Source organism: Lissotriton helveticus, chromosome 5_1 (assembly GCF_964261635.1).
Source record: "Lissotriton helveticus chromosome 5_1, aLisHel1.1, whole genome shotgun sequence".
Lineage (NCBI taxonomy): Eukaryota > Metazoa > Chordata > Amphibia > Caudata > Salamandridae > Lissotriton > Lissotriton helveticus.
Window position 1 is genome coordinate 706,865,526 of NC_136065.1, and position 14,545 is coordinate 706,880,070.

The 14,545-nt window shown below is 44.8% G+C and overlaps 1 protein-coding gene across 5 annotated transcripts in view; it reads left to right on the forward strand.

Annotated features, from left to right (window-relative positions):
* The window catches only part of LOC144754853 (uncharacterized), a 979,506-nt gene that overhangs the window by 377,724 nt on the left and 587,237 nt on the right, over positions 1-14,545 (forward strand). For all 5 annotated transcript variants that reach the window (XM_078643112.1, XM_078643111.1, XM_078643113.1 and 2 more), the window contains one exon: positions 3,142-3,314. In XM_078643112.1, the coding sequence (XP_078499238.1) occupies positions 3,222-3,314 (93 nt within the window). In that variant the 5' untranslated portion in view covers positions 3,142-3,221. The remainder of the gene's footprint in view (positions 1-3,141; positions 3,315-14,545) is intronic.

Here is a 14,545-nt window from a genome sequence, read left to right on the forward strand (position 1 = left end):
TGAAGCCTGATAATCCTCATTGTGCTCTATATTGTAGCCAAATTATTTCTGCTTGTGGACTTTTAAATCCTGCAAACTTGTTTTTGCTTCTTGGAGGATGAAATTGGGCTTTGTTGCAGACCGAGATGATCCTATTGCAAGAAATTGTAAGATTACTCAAAAGACTTAGGGGCAGATTTACAAGCCCCTTGCACCTCCTTCCACCGCTATGCGTCACTTTTTTGTCGCAACAGTGGCACAAACAATGCGGCCAATTTACAACGTGACGCATCGAGATAGATGCGTCAAGTTGTCTAGCCCCATGTCACATTATACCTACGCCAGGTATAATGTATACAGGGTGGGCGTTCCCATGCAAAAAGCCATGTAGAACTGACACAGTGACATTTACAACATTTCACTGCGTCACTCTACGCCTTCACTGCATCAAAATCCATACGACATCTCAGAGCAGGGCTTTTTGTATGGGACTCACCTATCTGTTGTGCCACATAGCTGGAGTTGCGTCACTTTCATGAGCAACTCCAGCAGTGCGTCACTTTTGAGCCAACAGATGCATCAGTATTTCTGACACATCTATTAATCCTTGTGCCATGGAGCACTGCATTGTAAATACAGCGCATCCATGGTGGCACAAGGACATTTGGCACTGGCGCAAGGAAACTGATGCAAAGATGTGTCAGTTCCTTGTAAATCTGCCCCTTTAGATGTTTTAAGGTGATATTAAGCAACCGAGCGCACTAATGATTGCGTTTTTATCACATTCTTTTTTAGAATGTACCAATTACTATAGAAGAAGTAGTTTACATTTTAACTGATTATTATTACGTTAGCATTCTACCAAGATGATGGTTTTGAATGCTGGCATGGTGTGACCCTCTGGCTTGATAAATGCAGGCTTAAATATTGCAGATAAGCCAATATTACTTGGTTGAACTGTATCATGCAGTGTTCAGACCTGTAGAATCACTATGTGATTTTTAGAATCCTAATGTAGGCCTGCATCTGAAGTAAGTTTATGACTAGATTTATTTCAGTATCCTTCAGTTCAGTTCAGATTCAGAACTAGTTTGTTTCGATGCACGTTTGTAATGTCAGCGTTCGTATATATATCACCTGTGCAACCGCATTTTCTAAAAATCCGAAAATATTGCAAATGATTTAAGATGAGGTTTTTCAACACAAATGTTAGAGTTGGCAGGATTACAGAACACTATATTCGTTTGTGGGGAGCCAGCCTAATTATGCATCCAATTTATATTATATTAATTGAAGTAAAAAAAATACTATGATACTATTTTAATTATATTTTTGAAAATGTATCTTTTGCTATCTTCAGTAATCTACTTGAAATCACACAATTGTTCTGAACAAACACATTTGATACAAAACATTCATGAAGAAAAGTATCTGAACAAATGTCCTCCTTCATGTACATTTAATTCTTAATGGGATATAAGGTTTTTCCGTGTCCTTCAATTTTTTGATGAAAATGTTCTGCATATAAAGAACTAATCACTGAAGCCCATACAGCCAACACGTGTTTCGCGGTGGTGAGACGCTTCTTCTGGGCATAAGAGACTTTGGACCAGATATACGACGGGATTTTGCATGCGCAAATGGGCTTGTGAACCATTTGCGCATGCAAAAACCCTCTGGCCATGTACTAACACTAGTTTGCGACTCGCAAATAAATTGCGCCTCGCAAAATAGAGTTTAGGGACTCGCTAGTAGGAAGGGGCATTCCCTTCTTAATAGCGAGCTGACAAGCCATCTACGAAGGTTTTGCAACAGCACCACCCTCTTCTAGAGGGTGGTAATGCAATCGCAAAGGGAAAGGGGTCCCCTAGGGACCCATTCCACTCTGCAAATGGAGGGGTAAATGTTTTTTAGGGGCAGGCAGTGGCCCCAGGGACTTCTACCTGCCCTTAAAAAATTAAACTAAAACATTTCATTTTTTTTTTTTTAAATGCATCCCGTTTTCCTTTAAGGAAAACGAGCTGCATGTAAAAAAAAACTGCTTTATTTAATAGCAGTCCCAGACATGAAGGTCTGCTGATCCCAACAGACCACCATACCTGGGAGGGCCAGCCATTCGCAATGTGGTCGCAAATTGGGAGTGCCTCATGAATATTGATGAGGCATGCAATTTGCGACCTTTGAGAATCGCAAACTGTGTCTTAGACACTGTTGTACATTGGAAATTGCGACTCACAAATTGCAACTCGCAAATTGTCGCAATTTGTGAGTCGCAATTTCCAATAGTCGTACATCTGGCATAAAATTATGAATCTTCAAGACAAAACTCCATCTCAATCCTTCCTCCTTTCCAACCGAATATAGTTCAATGTAAATTTTCTGTCCGTAGGGTTACTGCCGAGGTGGGTGGTAGTCTGCGCAGGGCCACTGCGCAGTAGTGTATCCCACAAACTAATCCATACAGAAGGCAGACACACAACGCGTGGGCCTGGTCCACACTGGCTGTCCCTATATTGGGTGTTCCGGACAAGTCGGAACAATGTACCACAATTTAAAAATGTGCTACCCAATTTGCAGGTATGAACTCGTACCTGCACTCTGGACAGTGCTGCATGTAAAGTCAAATTGACAGTTAGAAACTTGTTCAATATAGGGACCAGCCTGACTTTATAGAGGAGGAAAGATTCCCTCGCCTACAGACATGTACAGTGTGTGACTTTACCCACCTGCAGGGGTATGCCTTGGGGGTTCTTCGGGAAGCGAGTGCCTCCTCCAGAGCAGCTAGGGAGCTCTCTCTATGTCACTTCCTAGCCAGCACATCACCCGTTTTGAAATACTAACCTGCTCTGGGGTGCCCCAAAACACACACCTTTGTGTTACTGCTCCAAGAGCCATAAGATAAAGCATAATCAGTTGGAAAACTATGAAGTCCTTAACAGTGTTCTCGGGCCTTAAGTTTATTCTCTTACACTTTATTTTTTATTGACTGCAGCTTGACAGATGTTTAGCATGAAATAATATAGGACTTCAGTTAGGCAAATACTATTGTCATACTCCGCTTTGAAGTATAACGTTATTCTCCTAAAATAAGTGGTGAAATATATGTATGTAGCAAATGGTGTGCGTCTGGACATGTCACAAATGTAGTTTTTATTCCTGCAGATTCTAGCCACGGCAGTGGTCCAAAATGTGAATTTCAATACATCTTTAAATTGAATGAAATCATTAATCAGGAGGCTGTGATGAACATGCCACTGCATCAAATCTCGGTTATTCCTGCTCGAGATGGCAGTTTTTGTAAAATCAAGACGAAAGACAAGGAGAAAGAAGAACAGGTAAACACGAATGATTCATTTGACCAGTTAGTAGTTATATCCTCATCCTAATTCTAAATGTACAGTATGTTGTTTTTCGTGCCTATATTCTTTAAATAATATGTATAAAGTAAAACATTGAGTCATAGATGTACACTAGATAGTAAACAGGCACCGCTACCCTCCTTTCAGCTACAAACACAAAAATATGTATCCGGAGTTGCAGTGAATGCAAACAATGATTATATGTATTACATATGAATTACTACTATGACCATAATGCACTGGGAAATGAGACTATGTGGAATTAAGTAAAGACTGTGTATAATTGTGATGTATCAAAATATAATGCAAAACAATAGTTAGAAGGTTGACAATTTAACAGGACATCAAAAAGGTAGAGCTGTCACAGAGAAGAGACATACCCAAGGGGGAACAAAGACAAGGACATTGCCTGATTGGGCCTAGTATGGCCAGACAGATATTTGAGACAGACCCCGGCTCCACTGAAACCAACAGGGTAGGATGTAATAATGTGCTTCAACAAGCACCCTATACTGCAAATCCCGAGAATCACACCCAGATGACACAAACTCTCACATACAATTCTTACAACACATAGACACAACCAAGTGCACATCCCACTAGCTTTCCCAGACCTTCAAATCACAGAACACACATTCAGTCTCATGCTCATTAACACTCGCTGTGCAGTAACCCAAGCACTGTAAATTGCAGACTTCTTCAACTATCGCAAGCTTGATGCTCTCTTCATCACAGAAACATGGTTCACCCTCACATCTTTGCATATCCAAGACTTTCTTCTTCCCACAGGCTACTGCGTCCTTCATATGGATCATGTAGATAAGAAGGTAGAAGTCCCCCTGCAGAGATATCTTAAGGATTTTCAGGGCCTCGGTTCAAACATATTTTGGGCGCCCATGTTCAGAACAGATTTGAGTGTATGATCCAATTTAGCTCTTTCGTGCCCTCTTTGGCATGGTCACTGACAGTGCACTGGCATACTTGTCCAAATTCTTAATGTGTTTGCAACTAATATTCAGGGACAATGACAAGTGTTTTCAATATTGTAACACAGCAGCAGCTCACTAATATTACTGCAAATAATCTCTGGGACAGCCTCCCATTTTCATATGTACTGGCCAGTTTGATCTAAAAGAAACGTTTTGTATGGATGTTTCATGAAACATACACACATTTTTCTGCAAAATGTCTGTGATAAATTCTCACTCATCACCCACATTAAAAATAAAGTAACAGAAAATGATGTTTAAAACAATCTGTTTAAGGGTTATGCAAGGTCATTAATGCAAGATTATCCGCAGAACAGAACCCTCTCTATGAGGGCCCCCCCTGAAAGTCAGGGGCCCTTGGCCGGAGCCCACTTAAAACTTCTTTGTGCTCCTGTCAACCTTAAGTCCTCTTAGTCCTGTACCTTAGGGAAGCAAGGAAGCCTGAACTCCATGGAGCTGCTGACAAACCATTTTTCACTCACTGCAACTCAGATCCCACCTTCCATCTCATCTACAGGCCTTACAGGTAGAACAAGGTCTTAAATGATAAATTATCAAATCTCTTTACCATGTCATTGATCCATCATGTCTACACCACCTTCTACCTCCCAGACAACAAAAGCTCAAATAAAACAAGTAACACTTCCATCAGCCTCATAGCCACACTCAACCTGGTACAGCATGTCACCCAACCAACACACCAAAGGCCAAGTCCTCGACCTCTTTTTCCCAGCATAACCAACAATCCAATGCAAACCACCCATACCAATGGACTGGACCGGCTACTTCGCCATCCCTATCTTCCTGCTCAGCTTTCTATCAACAAATCAAGGTCAATGCAAAAAAAAAAACACCAAACCTTCAGATACTTCAAAGACTTCTCCATAGACAACCTAATGCTTGAACTCCTCTCTGACCCTACCAACTCCCTGTCCAATACCAATATCCTTCTATTGGACTTCAAAAACCTTCTGCGAAAAGTATGGGACAATCCACCCTCAAACTCACACATTCACCTACAAGCCAAAACCTTCCGGGAATCTAAAGATCTTGCTAGCAATAAATGCCACGTCAGCAAACAGCGAAGAAAAACTGAACTCTCAATGACCTCCTGATACTGAAGTCCTTCAGCACAACATGCAGACACCAAGATAAGCTGAACACTCCCCATTCGGCTTGGAGGAAAGGCTGTGGTTCCATTGCCGCGGAGTCCTAGGAGTCTGAGGGGGCGTCTATTAATCATGAAAGTAAACTCTCCCATCCCTGAGCAATCTGGTGGCGTCTTAAGCCTCTAATCTCCTTGCGGTGCAAGGCTACTGTCTCTGATCTAGCCCATTGGATAAAGGTACCATGCCAGTGCTAGGCCATTCCAAGCAGTTTCTAGCAAGCTGTGACAAGTTTCGTAGCTCTGATGCCAGGTCTAGGAGCCGTGTTCCTGTTTTGTGTTTACTTGATCATGTGCAATTACCAGGAGCGACCTCCTCCAACATTAGTGTGCTGTGATCCCTGTAACCTAATTCATGGTTAATAGGATTGTGCTCCAGTACCCCTGGATTGTGGAGCACTCCCAAAGCATATACCTCAGGCTCAGCCCCAGGGTGCCACATCTGGTACAGGTGTCAGCAGCGGTAGGGAATATGCAGAAGTATGCGGGAATTTCAACCTAGCATTCCGAGAGACCCTCTGTGAGTATGTCAGGGCTGTATCACATTCTTTATTATTAAGTGGGCTGTCAAAGTCTGTTTCCAAGGTGTCTTAAAGAAAATGCAGCAATGTTGGTGTGTGCGTAATCAAAGTTCTGTTAAGTCAACTGATTAGCTTGTGGCCTTCCCCCCCTTCCCCTACTCACCATTGCAAATGCCTCCGTCATTGAAGGCATCTTCTCAGAAGCTCCAAAGACAGGTCAGATCCTCCATTCCGAAACAAATCTAAACTAGACCCTGGTGACATTAAAAACTACAGACCCATCACTCACCTACCATTCATTCGCAAGACCATTGAAAAAGCAAACTACGCTCAACTCCAAAATCACATTAATGATAATCATCTTCTCCATGAATACAAATCTGGATTAAAATGACGGTGCAGCGTGGAAACTGTTACCTTACATGTCATAGACGATGCCCTCCTGACTACAGTGGAAGATCCCTACCTCCTGTTATTGCTGACCCTCACTGCTGCATTTGACACAGTTGAACATCCTCCTCTCATCTACACCCAAGAGCTTCAAATGTGATTCACCTGCAATGCCCTTCACTGGTTCTCTTCCTACCTTCCTAACAAACACCAGTTTGTTCACATGGGCAGCTCCAGGTCCATAAAGACCCCTATCACATGAGGAGTCCGCTAGGGTTCCATACTGTCAACTGTCATCTTGCATTGAGGCTCTCCTCACAGGTAACAGCAACAGGAATCGCCAATATGCTGATGATAAACAATTATCCTTGAAAGTCTCCTCTACTTCAAACATCCGCATCTTGATGTCCAGCACCTACCTGAAGCTCAACCCAGCCAACACATCATTCCTTTTATTTGCAAAAAAACGGCAAGCAGGAAACAGTACAAACCTAGATCAATTAAGGAACCTTGACGTATTCACCCCAAACTTTCATCAAATGTCTAAATACTTCAATTCACTTTGGGCAATACTCTCACCCTCAAAGAACACATTGCCAAAAAAACAGCCTGATACCAGATTTCTATTCTAACTGCTTAACCGCTGCGGCTATCCGCCACACGATTCAAGCTCCACCTTATGGACAGACCTAAGTAGGTCGAAACCAATCTGGCCCTGCTTGTGTTCCCTTCTGGAGGGGACCCGTTCCAGATTTGAGCTTGACGGTTCCTTTTGGAGCAGGACGTAGACTGATTTGTATATAGCTATGCATATAGCTCTCTGTCTAGAATCGCATTGTGGGTGAAAAAAGTAGACTATAATTTGGCTTTAAGCATGTATCACTATATACTTTGTTGCAGTAGACATGATAGGTATGTCCAGAAGTGGGTCCAGTGATCACTGTGCCCCAGAACTCAGGCTGTACCTCACTTACAAGGCCTACATAAGCTGATACAGGGCTGAAGTTGCTTGTTTTCCCGTCTGGAGGTGAACTGGGCTTAGCAGTTCAGGCTGAACTTTTCCTACTGGAGTTGGGACCAAGTCTGATTTGCTTGTGCCAGGTTTCTGTCGAGAGTAACATAGTGGACAGAAGACTAAGGCCTGAGCAATCACTAGTGGCTGAGATTAATTCAAGCATTCCTTGCATCATTTTGTTATTTTTTTTCAGCATATGACGGTCTATGTTGACATTAACTTAGCCAAGGTTGCATAAGTGTGCGTTTTGAGTGAGAAAGATGTCAGCGTTTTGTTCATCCCCCAAACAGCAAAAGTTAAATTGTCAGTTTTTCAATGTAACAGGCTACAATCACACTATATCCTCTACTAGCACCTGTAGGTCATAGTGCTGAAAAATTCCAGGGAGACTTGTTCCTTAAGAAATCTGGGCTTGACCCTTCAGACCCCCAAAATGATCGTCTGATAATACTAAAGTGTATGACTTACTCTCCCTGTGCTGCTGCATCACTTTTGCTTTTCCCCCTGTTTTTTTAGTGCTTTCTCCTTGTTTTTACCTAATTTTCACACCTTTCTTCTTGCTTTTCCCCATTTTTTGAGTGCCTTCTCCTTGCTTTTCCCTAATTTTTCAGTTCTTTCGCTCCTGTTTTGTTTTAGAGCTTCCTTCCTGCTTTCTCTCATATTCATTGCTTTCTCCTTGCGTTTCCGCCGTTTTTTGAGTGCCTTCTCTTCCTTTTTTCTCGTTTTCACTGCTTTTGCCACGTTTTCCCACCTTTTTTAAGTGCCTTCACCTTGCTTTTCCTTCCTTTTTCCTGCTTAATTCCCCTATTTTTGAGTGTTTTCTCCTTTCTTTTACCTCGTTTTTCACAGCCCCCCCCCTGTTTTTTGAGAGCCCTCTCCTTGCTTTTCCCTCACAGTCACTGCTTTTTCCTTGTTTTTGTCCCTGTGTTTTTTACTGCATTCTTCTTGCTTTTCCTTCATGGTTCACTGCTTTGTCTTGCTTTTTCCCCCATTTTTGAGAGCCTTCTCCTTGCCTCTTCCTCGTTTTCACTGCTTTCTCCATATTTTTTCCTCATTGCTACTGAATGAGCAGATAACCGCAAAGCAACTTCAGTGCCTTGAGACCCTCACGGGTGATTTGCAGTGCTTTATAAATCCTTATTGATTGATTATTGAGTGAAAGATACTAGAGAAGGCAGACACAATTCATTTTCAGGCAGCCTTTGACACCCTCAATCACCCATTGTTGCTGAATAGACTATCAGAGTTATGAGGTTTCCAGGACATTTTTAAACTGGTTGAAATATTTTTCATGTATTGTAAGGATAGAGCTGGGTTTTGGCAGATGCTGGTGAAAACCTTTAAAATAGAATTCAAAGTGCTTTTGTTTCTTCTTTATCGCCCTTTCTTTTGTTTCTATATAACCTTTTCAACAAACACTGGCCAACTTTGGTCTCTGTTTTCACACCTATACTGTTGTCAACAGAATGTTCGGCTTGTGTGCCGACGGTGTCCGATGTTCTGAAAGTTGCAGAAACGTCCTGTGCTATACATAGATAAATAAGAGCAGATTCAGCTTGAAATCCTCCAAAACAGTCACCCATTTTAGGTCTTACGTGCTGTACAAAAGTACTGGTTGATTGATTGATTGCACAGTTTGGTTAATAACCATAGCTTATTTCACCATAATTTAGTAATCGGGAGCATATCAACTGCTTTCCATATGAGATCAAGGCATGGTTCCATACCATGTGATGTGGACATTTGAAGCTCTTAAGAGTCCTTAAGTATTGGAGCTTAATTTGTTGGTCGATTCCATGGATCATAATAGCAGTCACTCACCTGCAGATCTTCAACCCCCTGAGTAGTAAAGAAGCACCATATAGCACTGGTCCTGGATAATAACAGTCAGTTTCTCCATTGCATAGATGGGCCATAACTGTCCCCACCACATATTTGAAAGAAAATGCCAGCCACCCTCCCATCGATTAAATCTTGGTTTCGTAACTCAGAAGGCTGATGGTCATCAGGCTGGGGCTTGAGTGGGGGGGGGGGAGGGGGACGCAAGCACAAGGCTTCTTGGCCTTCCTGGGGCATTCAGACAGCAATTCTGTTGTCTAGATGAGTGAAATGAAGTCGGAGCAGGAAGCCCCTGTGATACGGGACCTTATTGCTTTGCAAATGGTTAGTAACGTCTTTGAAATCCTTACAGCGAGCCATGTATGGGCTCCATTGCAACTTTACTTTAACTCTGGCCAGCACCTACAGAGATCAATAGGGACTCAGCATAGTACCTTACGCCGATGACACCCAGCTCATCCTCTCCCTCACCAAGGTTTCCAACATCACCAGACACAGTTTCCAGGAAGGAATGAAGGACGTCCTGGATGAGCAGCAGATGCCTGAAGCTCAACTCGGTTAAAACGTAAGTCCTCATCCTCGGATCCACTCCTTCCACGTGGGACGACACCTGGTGGCCCCTGCCCTTGGCAACCCTCCCACACCCACGGATCATGCCTGCAACCTCCGCATCATACTAGACTCCTCCCTCACCATAAACCGACAGATAAGCTGCGCATCTTCCACGTGCTTCAACACCCTCCGCATATTCCGCAAGACCTTCAGATTGATCTCCCCGAATCCAGGAAGACTGTTACCCATGCACTCATAACCAGCAGACTGAAATACGGGAACGCCCACTATGCCGGAATCAACAAATCTCTATTCCACAAACTCCAGACCATCCAGAACGCAGCAGCCAGACTCGTCCTCAGCGTCCCAGGACAAGATCACATCACCAAGCACCTACGAGACCTCCACTGGCTCCCCGTCGAAAAGAGAGTGACTTTCAAGCTGCTCACACACACTTACAAATCCCTCCTCAACACCGGCCTCCAAACCTTAATGAAAGAATCTCCTTCTACACCCCCAAGAGAAATCCCCACTCTGCAGACTTTGCCCTTGCCGAAATCCCTCCCATCCGCAGAGCTAGAACAGGAGGAAGAGCCTTCTCCCTCATCACATCCAAGACCTAGAACAAACTCTCCCTCAGCATCAGATGAACCCCCACACTGCAAGCATTCAGGGAGAGCCTCAAGACCAGGCTCTACGGATGAGTCGGACCTGCCCGCATTCCCCCTCGCAGCTTGAGGTCCTCACGGGTGAATATTGTGCTTTACAAATCCCTGATTGATTGATCGATTGAAAACCTCAACCAACAATTAATATTGTATAAAATATCAGCATCCCCTACACTCTCAGCAAGTATGATTTCCAAATAGGGCATCCTAGCATATATTATTTCAGGCATCTTACCTTCTTGACTAGTATTCCCCAAATTAATTTTCTGCTTTCATTAATGCTTTTGGTTATAAGTATGACATTAGGATATAAGCAGGGTCACTGGAATTACGCACCAGGGGAGGGCCAAATTATAAGGCAGGATTTAGTAAATTATGTGGCAAGAAAAAACTTATTGTACAGCATGGTGTGGCACATTTTATATTTGTATTGCTTAATTATTTTGACATTTTTACATTTTTAACACTGTCTGGGGATTGGTTGCACCTAATTAGTGCCAGTTTAACACCCTTTTCTAGTAATAAGCAATAGAAAGGTGAGCAGTCCGGCTTTGTAAAGAGTCTTCCACTGAGTGGCAGCACTTGTTGCTGAGTTTTTAGAAACTTTTGAACCGTTTGAACTACAAACAAAATTAACTTTTTGCTAACATCTTCCGATTATGCATTAGATGATGGATTATGTGCCAAATGCGGCAAATCTATAATTAAGTGAAAAACGCAGAGTCCAAACAACTGCATAATTCCAGTGGCCCTGGATATAATTCTTTTCCACACCCTCCGCATACAGGAATGATGGGCAATCTGTAGTCAAATAATTTCTTTAAAGTCTTTAATTATCTACACGTTCTTCATATTACCACAGATACAGTCAATTAGAGTAGCCTAGGCCACCCCTTGGAACATTCTCTTAGCTGAATTCCCTCCAAGAAATCTCCCTTTTATTGTATGGAATACATATTCCTCCAAAAATGATTTAGCCTTTTGCCTTTCTTTATCATACTTTTTAGCTGTACTAGAAATTTGTACAATTCTCCCAGACCTCCTGTTCTGAAGACATTTTCATCCATTATGGGATCCACATTTGTTTTAGCATCGAGACCTCCGAAATTGTAAATTGTTTGGGAGCAACTAACCCTTTTTCTGCTCCTTGTAATAGCCTCTAAGCTTACCCAGTTATCTGAAACTATCCACCGACTAACTCTCCTAGCATTGTAAAAATTAACCATAACAATCAGATTTTTCCTCATGTACTTTGAGCATAGTTGCCCCGCGCTCAAGAACAGGTTTACTATTTAAGCTACACCTAGAAACTGTGGTAGTCCTCTGCCCTCGATTTGCCTGTTTGTAAATCTTTACCTTTGAGAAAATGCCCCTTTTAGTTTTGTCCCCTCATTCTTTTGCTGAATTTTATTGCTGGTTTTTAGACTGCGCACACTGTGGCGCTACCGTTCAGTGCCCAGTTTATGTGCTCTAACCACCAAAAACTTGTAAAACTTGCCTCCGTCAGAGGTCACCTGCAGGGTCCACTCTGGGTACAGTTGCAGCTGGTCAGTTGGATAGTTGAGGAAAAAGGTCAGTTGAAGCTTGTTGTCTCCATGTAGCTACACAGGGCAGCCAATTGACCGCTGGAGTAGACTAATTCTGTTCATCTTATCTTCCACAGGTCTAGAAATTGTATTCAGAGGGGCTAGTGGTTAGGTCTATGTTTGTACTGTTCACTAGCCTTTGGGTGGAGTGTGACTCCTGAACCTTCCTAACTAATGGGGAAAATATTCCCTTTGGCAACCGTACCCACTTTTGCAGCAAATCCTGTGTGTTTTTTGCAAACTGGCCTAGAAGGCATTACTTTAGAGGGAATTTAAGTTGGCACACGCGTTGTGCCCTTGGAGGGTGCTTCAGTGCCTGGCAGGGGGTCTGTTTAAGGAAATGAGCAGTCCCTTCCCCTCTTCCTAAGCTGCACCAAACAGGTTCTGGGACCAACTCCCTCTCCGACTGGGGTGGCACCCAACTGGCTACATCGGGCATAAAGAACAAAAGCTTCCCCTTCCTTAGGTCTCATTAAAGTCAAACACAAGAAGGGCATGTGGTGTCAGGCTAATGCAAACTTGCCTCCAGGAGTTTTAGGCTGGGAACAGGCAACTTTATAAAAGTGACTTTTCCTAAATATTTATTCCAAATCTAACGTCAGTATTGAATTGAATTGAATTGAATTGGGCTTTTATATAGCGTAACTGTCACCCTACGGGTATCCTGGCGCTCAGACTTAGAACAATCAGCCTACACGCAACCAGAGTATTGAATTGGATTTTTACTAAATAATTGAATTTGTTCAGGTGGGGCGCATTGGAAGGGGGGATCATATCAAAGTGTATCCTGTTCACCTACACTCATACATGGTTCTAGTCCTGGCTTCAACAACAGTCCAAGCGAGCACGTGGCAAAAAAGAAAGGAATCTTAAACGAGGCCCAGCTACGACAAGGCAAGCCCAACAGCAGTGACTACAGATCGCGCCGTGAGGGGAACGGCTAAAGCACTTACCGACCGCCGTGAGGGAAACGGCTAAAGCACTTACCGACCGCCGTGAGGGAAACGGCCGAGAACATCGCAGCTCTCCCAGCAGCGCCGTGAGGGCAACGGCCAGGGACTTCACCTCCCAGGTGCCCCGGAGTTCACCGGCGCACCGGTGACATCACAGCCTGCGCCCGGGGGCGCTACTAAACAGCGGAGCGCCGAGCGCTCAGTGGGGGGCAAGGCAAGCCCAACAGCAGTGACTACAGATCGCGCCGTGAGGGGAACGGCTAAAGCATTTACCGACCGCCGTGACGGAAACGGCTAAAGCACTTACCGACCGCCGTGAGGGAAACGGCCGAGAACATCGCAGCTCTCCCAGCAGCGCCGTGAGGGCAACGGCCAGGGACTTCACCTCCCAGGTGCCCCGGAGTTCACCGGCGCACCGGTGACATCACAGCCTGTGCCCGGGGGCGCTACTAAACAGCGGAGCGCCGAGCGCTCAGTGGGGGGCAAGGCAAGCCCAACAGCAGTGACTACAGATCGCGCCGTGAGGGAAACGGCTAAAGCACTTACCGACCGCCTTGAGGGAAACGGCCGAGAACATCGCAGCTCTCCCAGCAGCGCCGTGAGGGCAACGGCCAGGGACTTCACCTCCCAGGTGCCCCGGAGTTCACCGGCGCACCGGTGACATCACAGCCTGCGCCCGGGGGCGCTACTAAACAGCGGAGCGCCGAGCGCTCAGTGGGGGGCAAGGCAAGCCCAACAGCAGTGACTACAGATCGCGCTGTGAGGGGAACGGCTAAAGCACTTACCGACCGCCGTGAGGGAAACGGCTAAAGCACTTACCGACCGCCGTGAGGAAAACGGCCGAGAACATCGCAGCTCTCCCAGCAGCGCCGTGAGGGCAACGGCCAGGGACTTCACCTCCCAGGTGCCCGGAGTTCACCGGCGCACCGGTGACATCACAGCCTGCGCCCGGGGGCGCTACTAAACAGCGGAGCGCCTCCCGTCCTGCGAGGACGCGCGCGGGATGCGCCGGGCTAAGCCCGGGCCAAGGGCGGGCCCTCTGAGGCCCTCCGAGGCACGAGGAGGACGGGACGGGGCAACCTCCCTAACAACATTATCCCCGAAAGGTACTTTCTCGTTTTAATTCTGTCTACACGCCTGGACAACCACAGTCACACTCATTCTGAGGACTATTTGTTACTGACATTTTTGTTCCACATCTTAGTTGGGACTACCTGCATGCTGATTTATAGTTATCTTACTTCGTGCATTGAGAGGTAATCCATTACTCCTCCTAGCTTGTTGTCCTTCGTACCTGCTCTGCCCATTTTTACCGCCCTGTCTAACAAACGTTAGCTCATATTGTGCGAGGACTAGTATATGACATTTCCATTATGTCACCTAGGGGCAGTCGCAGTAAAACAGCTGCTGCGGGGGGTGGACCAGTAATTGGCCCTATTGATAATTTTATCACTAAGGCCAATGACGCTATAAACCAGGGTATTTCTCTCTTAGAACGCAGGGTCTCACAAGATCTGGCCCATGCCAAA